The sequence below is a fragment of the Rousettus aegyptiacus genome, unplaced genomic scaffold (genome assembly GCF_014176215.1).
Source record: "Rousettus aegyptiacus isolate mRouAeg1 unplaced genomic scaffold, mRouAeg1.p scaffold_m13_p_7, whole genome shotgun sequence".
In the NCBI taxonomy this organism is placed as follows: Eukaryota; Metazoa; Chordata; class Mammalia; order Chiroptera; family Pteropodidae; genus Rousettus; species Rousettus aegyptiacus.
The window spans coordinates 90,788,468-90,802,764 of record NW_023416310.1 but is presented as its reverse complement, the minus strand read 5'-3'; the positions used below and the strand labels follow the sequence as shown (position 1 = coordinate 90,802,764).

At 50.0% G+C, this 14,297-nt stretch overlaps 1 protein-coding gene across 9 annotated transcripts in view; it reads left to right on the top strand.

The window, feature by feature from the left end:
• Positions 1–79: 79 nt before the first annotated feature.
• ABLIM3 (actin binding LIM protein family member 3) overlaps positions 80–14,297 on the top strand; it is a 99,773-nt gene continuing 85,555 nt past the window's right edge. For 5 of the 9 annotated variants that reach the window (XM_016150342.2, XM_016150340.2, XM_016150338.2 and 2 more), the window contains exons 1-2: positions 80–239; positions 629–728. In XM_016150342.2, coding sequence (XP_016005828.1) covers positions 716–728 — 13 coding nt within the window. In that variant the 5' untranslated portion in view covers positions 80–239; positions 629–715. Of the gene's footprint in view, positions 240–343; positions 729–14,297 lie in introns of those variants that run through there. The other 4 variants (XM_016150339.2, XM_036224312.1, XM_016150336.2 and 1 more) reach the window with 2 other exon arrangements.

Genomic DNA, 14,297 nt, shown 5'->3' with positions numbered 1-14,297 from the left:
GAGAAGCCCGGGCGGGGCGGGGCCTGGACACGTGTCGGCGCGTCCAGCAGGTGGCAGCAGCGAGCAGCCGCCCCCCCCCCCCCCCGCGCTGCCACCCCGCGAGCCCGCATCATGGATGTCGAGCTCTCCTATTTCGCTTTGCCCGCCTTGGAATTCGAGACCCCAGACGAGCATTGGGATTCATGAACCGTTCGCAGGGGCCCGGGCAGGGGCCTCTGGCTCCCGACGCTGGCCGAGAGGTGGGTCCCGGGGCTGGTCGCTGCTGCCCGAAGCCGGGCGGAGACGCGCTGCCCAGCGGAGCCGGCGCCCCGCGCGCTGCCCCCGCCCTGCCTCCCTGTGGTCCACACCCCCTTTGGGCTCCCGAGCCGCTGGGCTGGAGTAGTTGGGGGCGAGCGTGAGCAGGCGCTGCCAGTCCCGCTTCTGCCCCGGGTTCGGGTGTGAGGGGCAGCGGGACCGGGGCGCTCGTGTCCTCCCCGCCGCCGCCTCCTCCTTCCTGCTCTCACCTGCGCGTATTAGTCCACTCGCCTTCAAGGCCAGTGGCTACGACCCAGACTGAGAGGGGACAGCAGAGGGAGAGAGCGCACCTGAGAATACAGAGCTGGCACTGGACTGCCTTTTCACCCCCCAGGTGATGAGTGAGGTCGGAAGATCGGAAGATTTTAAAAGCAACCGGGGCTTCCGTATTGAATGAAAGACCCAGTGCAAAGGCATCACCATGAACACGAGCAGTAAGTGGGTCCTCCTCTCCTTTGCCATGGGAACAGGGTGGATGGAGGCGGAGGTGCAGGAGCCTGCTCTGGGGCTGCCTGAAAGGAGGAAGGAAGCCTGTCATCTGGGGGGACACATGGCCCCCAGGCTCCTTCTTGGTCCTTTCTGTGCTTCCCGGCAGAGGAATACGGGTCTAGCTTTTCATGATAATTTTGCTAATGTTTTACCGGCAGTGCCGCTCGCCTCTGCAGGGAAGGCTGCCTGTCTCCTTCTAGCTATGCCTGGCAAGGCCTCGGAAGCAGTAGTGTGGCCATTGTCTGACTGTGGGGGCTCTGAGGAGACCTCCCTGTGCACAGCTGGAAAGCCATGGAAGGCTCCACTTGTCCTGGAGCTGTGAGGAGCAGGCAGGCTGGCCCTCAGTGGGCGGACGTGTGTGGGCAGGTAGTGGGAAGGGAACCAGCAGTTTGATAAACAAATCATCACGAAGCCACCTTTGGGTCTGGAAATTGTAAAATAATCCTCTCCTTGAGCGCCTGCAACCCCATGGGCCCAGAGCTAATTTCTCCACATAGCTATAGGCTGTTTACCCAGCCATCCCTAGAAGGAGAGAAAAGAGACAAGCCCGTTGGCCAGGTCCCTTAACATGTCAGAGGCAACAACTGCTTTGCAGAGCTGGGACCAGACATTTTGCTGCTGGGCTGGGCCCCAGCTGCTGAGAAATGCAGTCAGAATATAAGGAGGCCCAGTCCATTTGTTTTCAATGTAGTTGGTCCTTTTGACCATGGGCACCTGCTGGGGCAAGTGGCCTAAGCAAGCTGTGAAGGGGAGCTCTGGGTCAAGTCACCCCTCCCGCTTCCTCGTTAGCTGTGCTTGTCTGGGTCATTCCAGCAGCAGGTGGGGTTGTTGAACTGGGGGACCCCAAGGAATATTCACTTCCTTGGGTCTATGACTTTCCCATCAGCCTCTTCTCTGAATCCCAGATTGCTCCTCTGTAAAATGAGAGGGGTTGGATTAGAGACCCTTCTAATCTGAGAATCGACAAGTTGGTTCTAAAAAAGCTAGAGCTGAGCAGCGAGGCCAGAAAAATCAGTACCTTCTGAGGCTACGTCCAGACCAAACCCACTATCTCCCCACCTTCCCTCCATTTCAAGGCTTTTGGCACGGAAGAAAGGGAAACAGCGAAAGCTACTGAGATGGAAATGAAATATATTTATTTACTATATATTTGTATGACTCATCTCTCTGCTGCCTTCCTTTGTGTATTACATAGCCATGCTAGGCAAGCGAGCGAGGCTGGACTCCCTCTGCCTCTTACAGCCAAAGAATTTGTCTCTTGATTTTGCCAGTCTGGAACAGTGCTTTGGCTTCTCCCCAGGCTCAGGGAAAGAGCAAAATTCTTAGTGGGCCACATGTTTGCATCTGGTGCTTTCAGACGAATAAAGATGTGAACAGCCTGTCATGTCTCACTATCTCTAGGAAAAAATTGTGTTTATCGGAGTCCTTTCTCAGTAAATGACGGAAGAGAAAGATAGCCCATCTATTTTCAACAAACTAAGAAATTAAGTAACAATGAACTGACCCTGCCTTTTTCTCTCTCTAGTATCATAAGGAACACTTGTTCTATTAGCAACACTGAGTATCTTGAAAGAGAGAAACAGGAGATTTTACTTTTTTTTTTTTTTTTTTAAGAAATAATGACCAGTAAAGCTGAGTACTGTAGAAGATAAGGACCGACAGAAATGTCATTCTAGCCCATACGTAGGGAGAGTGTTTTGTGTTCCAGGAGTGATGGAAAATAGAGTAGAACGACTTGGGCAGCCTTGGGGGGCCCTGAAGTCCCCATAGAGGAAGTGCTTCTCTAAAGGGCTACTTGGGGGGACACTGTGGAGAGACTCACTCAGGGGTTGGGGCTGGGCTCCATCATCACTGAGGCTCCTCCCAACCCTGAGATTGTGAAGACAGAGAAAGAAGAAATCAGACCACATGGGAGTGAAGGAATGACAGGGTCACCAGGGCATGGGCACAGGGCGTTAGCAGGATATCCCTGGGGCGACCTGATCTAAGCAGAAATGCTCTCCTCTTCCTCTTAATACATCCTCATGCCTGAGATTTAACCTGAGAAATTCTTACTCAATTTTCCTCTTACTTCCATCTAAACATTCCACCTGCACGATCTCCCCATAGTCTCACACCCAGCCCGTGAGATGGGCGTTATTATTCTGGTTTTATAGGTGACACCTTTTGGCTAATGTTCACTAACTTCTTCACGCCATGGAGTTAGTTGTTGGACTATGAAAGGCATTTGTATGCATACCATTTTGACAGTGCATGCCGCTCCTGATCCATGGTTCAAATGTCACTACCGAAGTGGGGGCAAAGCCTGAGCTTATAATTAATTTCCTAATCACTTCATGTGGAGAAGGGGAGCAAAGGGCTGCAGACCTGGGGCAGCGTGTAAGAGGTGACAGAGCTCGGGCCCTGGAACCAGGGGGTTCCAGGTTCCGGTCCTCCTTTGTTCACTGTGGTCTTCAGCATGGTTAGGTCGTCTGCAGCGTGGCAGTGGTGGGACCTCCCTCGGCGTGGACTGGAGAAACGTGATAACGCTGTTGTGTAACATACGGAGTGTGGCACCTAGGACGTAGCCGGCATCGCATCGGTGATGGTGGTCAGACTGTCGTCGTCACCGCAGTGGTAGTTGTGACTTGTCGTTGTTGACTTTGTGACATTAGCAAGCCGGTCACTCTACCTCTCTGACATCATACCTTCATCATAAATTTAGAAGAATTCCAGAAGCATGATTTCGAGGATTCAATAGGATTAGAGAAAAAGCTTTGCAAACATATGTAAATTGTTTTTATTAATAAGAAACACGCGTCTCAGATGGCAAAAACGAGGGAGTGCTCAGTCAGCAATGCCTCAGTGTGCATTTCGATTTCATCAGAATTCTTTCTTCTGATGAAATTTAGCTGAGCTTCAGAACACCACAGAGCAGGGATTTGAGAGAAAGGGGTAATTTGGGAGATGATGGAGTAGGGTGGTGGTTCAGACCTGGCAGAGTGTAACAGGTGGAGCCTGGCCCTTGGAGCCGATCGGGAGGGGAAGGAGAGCTCCCTGTAGAGACAGAAAGACAGCAAAGGCATGAGCAGGACTCCCGGGGCCCAGGAGCCCCGGGCTGGCACTGAGCCAGCATGCTCCTGTGGGCAAAGAGCTTCAGGGCAAAGGAAGGGGAAACAGCTCGGCCTCTGTGGGGCTGGGCCACCAGCCAGCCTTTCCTTCCCCCTGCCCACACCCAACTTAATTCCAAGAATCTGCCATTTGTCTCCTGACCTACCGAGGCAGCCCCCTAACTGGTCGGTCTCCCTTCGTCCGTTCCAACCCCCACCATTCTCCCCCATCCACCCTCTGCATCATGCTCGGCTTAAAATACAGATCCCATTGCTCTTCAGATGTGAGAGGAGACCCCTCAGCGAGGCCTGCAGTGCCCCACGTGGCCTGGCCCAGTCTCGCTCACGCCCATCTCATCCACACTGCACCATTCTTCCCGTTCCCATCGCATATGCTCCTCCCATGCCCTTTAAAGGCCCGGTCCTGCCAACTCTGCACGTGCTGTTACTTCCTCCTGGAAAGCTCTCTCCCTCCAGCACCAAACCCTCTGTGCACCACCCCCCTTCACCCAGACTGCCATCCTCATCCAACTGAGCTGCAGAAGCCCTCTCGCCCTCCCCCCGCCCCCAGTCCAGCTAACATCCCCCTGCCACAGGCTCTCCATGCACCCTGGCCTGGTTCCTTCACAGCCCTCACACTCATCCATGTGATCGCAGGCTATTTTCCTGAACCCATAAAGCAAGGAAGGAGCTGACCCCAGACCCTTCGCTCTCACACAGTCCCCAGAGCCACGAGGACGCCACTGCCTAATGTGCGTATTCTTAGACAACAATACATGTTTGGTTGTTCCCTGTCAGAGTCTCCCATTGCCATGCTGGCCCCGGCATTTCCCAGAGCCGGGGGAGACTGTGTTGACCCGAGCATGCCAAAGGCCCTGAGCACTGGAGTCAATTCTGTGTCCCATAAATGCTGTGCCCCTCATTTGGATCGGGACTCCCAGAGTTCCTGAGAGCTGTGGCTTTCTTTGGCACCAAACCCAGCGCCAGCTCACCCCTGAGGCTGGGAGCATCACGCGTACGACGTGTGTTGGTACCAAAAGCCATCCTCCCTCATTTCGTTGGCCTCCTCCTGCTCTCGGGCCCCCTCCTGGGTGCCTATCATGCACTGGCAAGCCAACAAGTTTTGTTCAAGACAGCACTGAGGGGTCGTACAGCTCCCACAAAGGTGTCATGCGATAAGCAACACCATCCTGGGGCAGTAAGAACCTGAGCTTTGGGGTATGGATTCCTGAGTTCAAATACAAGATCTGCGATAAACTCTCTCGAGGATCTTGGACAGGACGGATCACGTCTCCGAGCCTGAATCTTGTCATGTATAAATGTGAGCAGTAATGCCAGCGCGCAGGGTTGTTGTGAGGATTAAGTGAAATAACATGAGAAACTCCCTGGCACTAGGTCTCAGGGAATGGAATTGAACCTGAAGTTAAGTTGACCGCTGAGTAGAGCAAAGTTCTGGAATGACGGTTTCATAGGAGCCAAACCATCTGGTTGAAAATGAGCCAGTTTTGCTGGTATTGTAGCCAGCACAGTTTCTGTACGTAGGAAAGCCACAGCTTTCAGGAAGCCTTCAGGAAGATTATTAACCTAGTGCTTGCTGTCTGTGGCATGGGTCAAAACGGGCAAGACAGGAAGTTAGGGTCCTGGGGGAGAGACAATTACCCTAGTTCAGGAAAAGTCTGAGGGCCACAATTTTGATGGTTGTAAGAATAGAAATAAGGGGAAAGATCCTTTAGAAAAGAAAGTCTGCACAGCCTAGCACCTGACTGAATTACAGGATGAAGAAGGGGAGTCTATCAGTTAGGGTCTTGGCAGGAAACATGGGAAATTTGAGGGGAATTAAATAGAAAGAGTCTTTGCAAGTGTACAAGAAAGGTGTACAGAAATGAACAAGGAGAAGCCAGGATGGGCCAGCACTGGAAGGCCCATGACCACTCTTACCACAAATGCCCCCAGGCCTGACGGGCCAAAAATTAAAAAGTAACCCAGAGATGCAGTAAGCTGAAGGTTGAGGACTGCCTGCTAGGAGCTATGGCCCCTGTCTCCAGAAAGGCAGCCAGCCCATGGCAACACCCCAAGGAAAAATCCCTGGCCTCTCTCTACTCCTCCCTTGGATCTCTTAAGGTGCCCCCCATTGGCTCAATCTAGCCAAGAGCCAGAGAGCAAGGAAAGGAGTTGGCGGTCCATCGTGGTCAGCCTCCCGGGGACACTTCAGGGTAGGGAAGGGGAGCAGAGTGATCTGGAGAGGCAGGAGTTCAGCCCTGAAGAGACTCAGCTCAAGGAGCATGATGACCTTCCTCTGCTAACGCCGTCATCCAGGTCAGGAACTCTAAGAATTCCTTGAAAAAAGGTTCCATTACAAACACAAGCACAGTAAGATTCTAAATTTGCAAAGCAATTCTAAATTCGTAAAACGGATAAAGCAGATTGTATACTTTATAAGGACAGAGATTTTTTTTAAAAAAACATTGCTTCCCAAATGAATGAAGCAGTCGTTGACAAATGATTGCTTGAGGCTAGAGGGGGTTAGGGGAATAATGTAAGGAACAATTTAAAAACCATGTATCAATCTGATGACTATAACACAGCTCTGAAAATCGCAATGCGATTTCCAGAGCACTTGCGTTGCGTAAAGGAAGTGGTATCGGTTCTGAACGTCAGCTTTCCTATCTGGCAAACGCTTTATCTCGCTGAGATAACATCTGCTGTGGTGAACGGTCAACAACGGGCCGATACCCAACACCAGCCAGATACCATTGTACAAGAACAGAAAACAACCAGAAGTATGTAAGCGCCTTTTACTTTGTGGGTATCTCGCCAGTTAAATTGTTCTCCTGCAGTTCTTAAGGGCTCAGAACGAAACTAAACAGCTGGATTCAAATTCCAGCCCTGCCCTTTCCGTGCTATGTGTCCTTGGGCAAGTCACTTCCCTTCTCTGCACCTGAGCGCCTCATCTCAAATGATAATCACGAGGAGCGTGATAGCCTCTGTCATAGAGTTGTTATAATGGATAAGTAAGTCTGCAGTTGTGAATTGCTCAAAACAGTGCCTAGCATATGACAAGTATCTATATATAACCAGTAGAAATAGTGTATATGAGTTTGCTAGAGCTGCCGTAACAAAGTATGGCAAACTGGGTGGCTTAAACAACAGAAATGTATTGTCTCACAGTTGTGGAAGCTAAAAGTCCAAAAACAAGGTTTTGGCAGGATTGGTACTCTCTTAAGGGCTATGAAGAAACAATCTCTTGCATGCCTCTCTCCTTGGTCCACGGGAGACTGAGCTCACCCCAAGGTGCCAGAGGCCCTGAGCACTGGAGTCAATTCTGTGTCCCATAAATGCTGTGCCCCTCGTTTGGGTCGGGACTCCCAGAGTTCCTGAGAGCTGCGGCTTTCCTGGGCACCAAACCCAGCGCCAGCTCATCCCCGAGGCTGGGAGCATCACGCGTACGACGGGCAGCGGTACCAAGAGCCATCCTCCCTCATGACATCGGCTTCCTCCTGCCCTCGGGCCCCTTCTCGGTCTTCCCCCACTGTCTCTTCGTGTCACCTGCCCTCTTTATGTGTCTGTGTCCAAATTCCCCCTTTTGATAAAGACATCTGTCATACTGGATCAAGGCCCACCCTAATGGACCTCGTTTTAACTTGTTTACTTCTGCAAAGACCCTATTTTCAAATCCTTGGATACTGGGGGTTAGGACTCCAACCTAAATTAGAGGGGAGGAACATGATTAAATTCATAACATAGCGTTTGTCAAGTAAATGCCACCCCCTCCCCAAGGAGAAGACCTCCGCATGGACTGGCTTCCTCTAAATATCAGCCACTCCCCAGGGCTAGTGTAGGGTGCTGATAGTTGATTATTAAACGCACATGTCACAAAGGTGATCTGCCTAGTCTTGATGTTTAAACCCTAATTTCACCACCTCTGACCAGCGGAGATGGAGCCTCTCCCTGAGAACCTGAAAGGAAGAGTTCATACGTAGGGGGTCCCCACAAGGGAGAACTGCAGTGGCTTAGTAGCCCACGGTCGGTCTGCCTGCAGAAAACACTCCCCACCTGACCCCCGCTTACGCACGACTGTCACATATCAATAGCGTAATGGAATTTACAGTCATGGTATTGGTTTTCAATCTGCTCGGTTTCCGGGAATGTCCAACGTGGGGAATAAGAATTGGATTGCTCATTTGTTCATTCACTCGACAAATATTTACTGGCCAGAAACTCTTCTGCACTGGGCCTGATGCTGGGCACACAGCAGTAAATATAACGGACGTGGCCCTTGCCTTTGTGGATCAAACGGGCCTGGCAAAACGGGCCCGCTGGTGGCCAACATGATAAGACATGTTTTATCTGCCCTACACCAGGTTTTCAATGAATTTGAATTATTTGCCACTTGGGAAATTGGGAGATGAAAATTGGGATTTATAGCTTCTCTTTGAAAAAAAAAAAAAAAAAAAACCGCTGGAAGATCTTGCATCCCTGGCCCTGTTCTCCCGTGTGACAACAGTCAGGATCACCTGCTTTCAGTGGGGCAAGTCCTGGTCTCCAGTGTGCCACAGTGGCCGCGACTTCCTATTAAGTTGCACAAAGACGGCTTAATATTTTTAAGTTACCTTGCTACTGTAAGCTTTAAAATTTTAAACCCCTGTCTAGCAGATGATCAATATAACATCAAACATGGAGCAGTATATCAAACACGCAGATGGGGAAACTGCAGCATATCCGTCAATTATTTCGACAGAAAGTCCTGTCTGGAGTTAGCAATTGACGAACACTGCCATGCTATTAAAGTCTTCCTGAAGGGAGCAAAGCTCAACCACACGTCCTTTTCTGCTCCAGCTGAGCCATTGCCAGCAGGGAGATATCTATCCTGGTGGATACAGTTGGGTAAACGATGGTCCACCCCCATCTCCTAGAGGTCAGCTTTGCTTCGAGGGGAAAGTGGGTGTGTGGGTGGAGGCACAGACCAAAGAAAGGAAATTCCAGATCATTGGGCACCTTTTCCAGACCAAAGGAAGGTACCCTGGGAAGCTGAACTGTTCCAGAGATTGTTGTGGCATATGGCACATGCCTGGTGCAGTTGAGGCCATCAAGTCCAGTGGTCCTCAGCTTCTCTGGTATCAGGGACCAGTGTTCCTATGAGAATCTAATGCCTGATGATCTGAGGTGGAGCTGAGGCGGTGATGCTAGTGCTGGGGAGCGGCTGCAAATACAGGTGAAGCTTCACTCGCTTGCCTGGCGCTCACCTCCTGCTGTGTGGCTGGTTCCTAACAGGCCACGGACTAGTACCAGTCTATGACCTGGAGGTTGGGGAGCCCTGATCTAGTCAAGAGCATGCATCCTATAAAAGTAAGGTCAGTTTATATACCCACCCAGCTCAGGAGCGATTACTGAAAGACTACTCATTGAACCCATGTGGCCACTCAAGACCTCTCCTGCTTGAGAAAGAAAGGTAAAACATGGATAATGCCAACATCATCTCCTTCATTCCTCTGGAAGAATTCAGAGTAGCCAATACTTCATCAAAAGCAAACCACAGAGCCTGACACATAGTAGGTGCTCAAAATATATTTGGTGAATTAGTTTATTCATGAAGAACTTGCTCTTTTTCTTTACAATAAAGACTTCTCTACTAAACTCTAGGTTCATCTCTCTGACTATCTGCTAAATTTCCCATCCAGATATTCCAAGGTATTTAAATTCAACCTGAAATTTAATAAATTTGTTCCCTTTAGAGAGGATAAGGGGGAAAAGCTGCTTCAATTTTACGGTTTTGGCTGAGCACTAGAACCTCCATCTACCCAGTCACTTAAGTTAGTAACTGACAGTAGTCCTAGTCTACCTTTCCCTTTCATTCTCCCATGTCTAGTCCATGTCCACATCTGGTCAGTCGAACCTCCCAGGAATGACTTGAACTCTTCCTCTCCTCAATTGCTATGACTTCTCAATGTCTGTGACACCAGGCATGGCAGCCATTGGAGTAAAAGATTGGGGGAGGGATGGGTAGATTTCAAGTTCAGTAGGTAACAACAGAGCCATGTGTGATCCCGGATGATGTGACTCCAGGTTGCATGGACAGAAAGAGGTCGTAACGACACTCTGCAGAACGGTGATCAGGCTGCGTCTGAAGCATTGTGTTCAGAGTGGACCGTGATCGTGTGGCGCACGCTCAGGGAAGAGCGGCCAGAGTGGTGGAAGGACTTGAATATGCCAGGGAAGGAGAACTGAAGGAGCAGTGGGGGGATGCCAGAGCCAGCGCCACACGTTGGTTTTGAGTTCGCCTGAGAGTATAGGTGATCCCTCGACAATGTGCACGATGCTATTAGATTGTGACCTGCAACCCAGAAGTCTCTAGCCTGTTTCCTAAGTGTATCGCCAAGCAGACAAGGGCTCCAGACAGGCTCCACCTTGCCGCCCCCTTGCTCCCAGCGCTGTGGTTCCTACTGTGCGCTCCTGCAGCAGCCCCACCCCCTCTCCTGGCAGAATTCAGAATTCCACGCTCTAGCGCCTGTGTCATTTCCAAAGCTGCTTCTTCGCATCTGCTTAATTTTGTGCAAAGCACAGGTCTTTCTCCATGGGCTGTTATCTCTTGCCCTCACTGGCACCAGCAGGGCCAATGAAACGACTACGTTGCAATAGTCGAATGACACAGTTGATCTATTTTAAGCACCTGAAGCACCCTCCACGAAGTGCCAATCTTCCCACAGCAGGCTGCTCTCAGCATGCAGGAGCAAGGGCAGCCGGAGGCTTGTTTCTGCTTTTTGAAATCTGGGGAAACAGCCCAGGGATCCAGACCCTGCTCATCCAAGGACAGTCTAAGGCAACCAGAAAATTAGATATTTTCACAGTTAGCATATGTTGTTCTGGAAGAAGAACTGCCTGTGATGCCAGGCCGATATGGTGCAGGAACCTAAAGTGACCATGAATCCCACTTTCAAAGGGCAGAGACAGAGCCTGGGCCCATTACATGAAGGGAGAAGGGACGTAGGGGAAAGTATTTTAGGAACAAAGAGAAGCCCAACCCCCGTCTGAGATGCCCTAGCCTCAGATCAATTTTTTTCTCCTCCTCCTAATCAAGAGACATTCTTTTCTAGCTAGAGTCTATCTTAGTGTATAAGTTTTACATATATTATTTTTTAATTCTTGCAACAATCCTACCTGGGCCTTGCCGGCATTCTGTATCCAAGGAAGGTCCCCTTGGATACAGGGGGACCTTCCCAGAGCTTGCCACAGCGGATAACTGTTTTATCCAATAGCTTGTTTTCGTCGTTTCTGTCTCTTATCCTCTTTGACTGTAAGTTACATTATAGCTCTGTGACATGCTGTTTGTTCTGTTCACTGCTGAATCCTCCAAACACATTACGGGACTTATAGCAGAGTGATGACGGCTAATAACAGTTCACGTTTGTTGAGAATTTACTGTGTACCAGGCACAGTGCTAAGCTCTTTACAGACAAAAGCTCACGTAACCCTCACAAAAGTCCTAGGGGGTAGACACTAATATTATCTTCATTTTATAAAAGAGGGAACCGAAGCTCAGAGACGAGGTCGTTGGCCCTATATCTCACATTTAATAAGTAACGATGCCTGGAATGAATATGTGAAGGGATGAATTTAATGAGGAATATTTATATCCCCATATTGCATAAAAGGGAAATGAGGTTCAAGGGTAGTTACCCGGCCACAGTCACACCAGACGGGAAGTGGTGGGGCAGGTGTTTGAGACCACGTGGATTCGATTCTGACGTTCCCTGTCCCTCCTCCTGCTCCCCCCTTTTCATTCGTTCCCTAGTTCACTGTAATGAAGGTCGTGAGGGGCAGGGAAGAGAAGTGCGGATTGGAGATTGGAGCGGCTGGTCTCACGGTCTCCTATCCGATACTCCAGCACTGTTCTCCCACTCACTGGGGCAATGACACAAGTCCCTGTGCTGTGTATGACGACATGCCGGGCGCCGTGAGGTCGAAGCTGCACGGAACAGGGAGCGTGACCCCAGACTGCCTCCGTCCATCATCACCGAGGGGAGGGCACAAGTATGCGTGACTGACATTCTGGGGAAAACATCACGGGTATTCAGAGGGAAAGGAAGAGTAAAGCGGAAGACGGGCCACATTCCTCTGGAAGGCCCCGGGGGAATACTATGTGGAGAGGACCTTGAAAAGTGAATAAACTTTTGTTAGGTAAAGTAGAAGGGAAGGAAAGGGCATTCCAGATGGGCTTAGTCACTCGTTCTCCCAGGCAAGCATTCCACAAACCCTTGTTGCACAACTTCTGCATCCTGGGCTCTTGGCTCTGGTGGAGGGCAAAATAAACAGACAGCGAGTGTTTGGGGAAATGTCAGGAAGTCCAGCTTGTCTACACTCTCTAGAGTATGAGTAGGTGGACAGCGAGGAAATAAGGCTGGCGAGCTGGTGAGGATCAGATCTTTGAGAGTTTTAAATGCCAGGCTAGAGAGTATTTGTTACAGGCTATGGCCAGTGAGGAGCCATGAGAGGTTTTGAGCTGAGCAGTGACCCGACCAGAGCTGTGCATTATTTAGGACGGTCTCCCCGGCAACACACACCTGCCGGACTGGAGAGCCCGGAGGCAGCGAGAGGCAGGCTAAGTGCGGTGGTTGCAGGTGTGAGTGGAAGAGATGGGAGCGCGTCATGCAGAGAGGGAGGCGGTGGTTCTGGAACCTGCTGCCCACCACTGTCAGCATTACTGTTCTCCTGCCCACGGGCGGGCCTGGTATCCGATTCCGATTTCTGGGATCGTGCGAACTGATACTTAGAAAACTAGGTTACTAACCAAATCGAGATGCCTTGAGAGTGTATTTGAGAAGCACCAGAGCTGTGGAGTCGGGCTGTTGGGTTCAAATTCCAGCTTGGCCACTTACTAGCCGTGCGGCCTTCAATGACTTGATTTACCCCCAAAGCTTCAGTTTCCTCCCAAGATGGGAATATTAGGGGTGCCCTGAGTGAGGGAATGAACATAGATGCCTGGCACATGGAAGACACACAGTCATGATTAGTAGTGGTAAAATAATGAAATATATGAGAATGTGTTGGGAAAACCCCCTTTAAACATACAAATTAATCAACACGTGGTATTGTTAGGATACAGTGGCCTCTTGATCATTCCACTGGGAGAGGGGAACAGAGGTATGTGTTGATAACTCAGGACTTTTGTTTGGTTAACATTTCAGGAGTGCTTATTAGATGTCAGACTCCATTCTAAACTCGCCACGCATCGCCTCTTTTGACCCTAGATGTGCGTCAGAAGTGAATTTAATGTCGTGGAGGGCATTTCAGAGTAGGGAACTGTCATACATAGACCAGGGTTGGCTTTTCTGGCAAAGGGTCAAGTAGTAAATATCTTGAGCTTTCTAGGCCATACAGTCTCCATAGCATTAAAGTGACCCTAGACATGTATCATCAACTGCATGAGGCTGCAGTCCAATCAGAATTTATTTACACAAATAAAGGTGGAGAGTGACTTGGCCTGTGGGCCCAAGTTGGCTGAGCCCACTACTAGACGACCTCTAAGAGCTCTTCCAACCTTGACATTTCAGTCTAAAACAGTGACATGAAAATGCCTAATTCTTCTTTAGTTCATCTTTGTAACTACAAGGGGAGTTCACCTAAAATATGATAGAGAAGATGCACTAAAAAGATAGACTCAGCAAGGACTGTACAAAGCTGTCTGTTCTCTGTGTCGCCTTCACAGTCAGCACACCCCTAAGTCACACCCTGGTGTTATCTGACTCTTCTCAAGAGGCCACTGAATGCCAGGCTGCTCGGGCTGCCCTGGGTTCTTTCAGTAGACAGCTCTTGGGCTGCAGAGAATGATACTTGGGCCAGAGACTCTACTAGTTGGGAAAATACACACATTCCCGGCCTCAATATCCAGGACAAAGTCTCCTGCTTTGCTCACCATTCACATTTCCTACTCAAAGCCCACATTCCCTTTTTATGAAATACAGTAGCCATATTGTCTGTCCAGCACGTTTTATCACCCCTCCTGATTCTTTGCAAGAACTTCACCCCTCAATTCCATGTGGTACTAATGGGCTGTCAACTGTGGTGTCCTGCACCTCCCCCAGGATGGCACGTGACCTAGACTAGCCAATGAGAATTTCCTATTTACTTTAGCCACAAGGATTTGTTCATCAGTGGACATTAGACTCATGAGAGGATGTGAGGGCAATCTAGCTGTGACATCTGTCACCCCACTGATTGCCAGGATTGATTCAGCTGATCTGGCTGGCTAGGCGGGGTGTCCCCTTCCTCCCTTACCGTTCCATGTGCATCTCTCCCAAAGCTGTGTGCTCAGTCAAAGAGGACAACCTTCCCCGATAGAGGAGAGGACCGTTTTTCGGTCAAGGATATATGAGTAGCTGTGCTCCCCTGCTAGAACCTCCAAACAAGCTCTCAAACCCAAACCCTGAG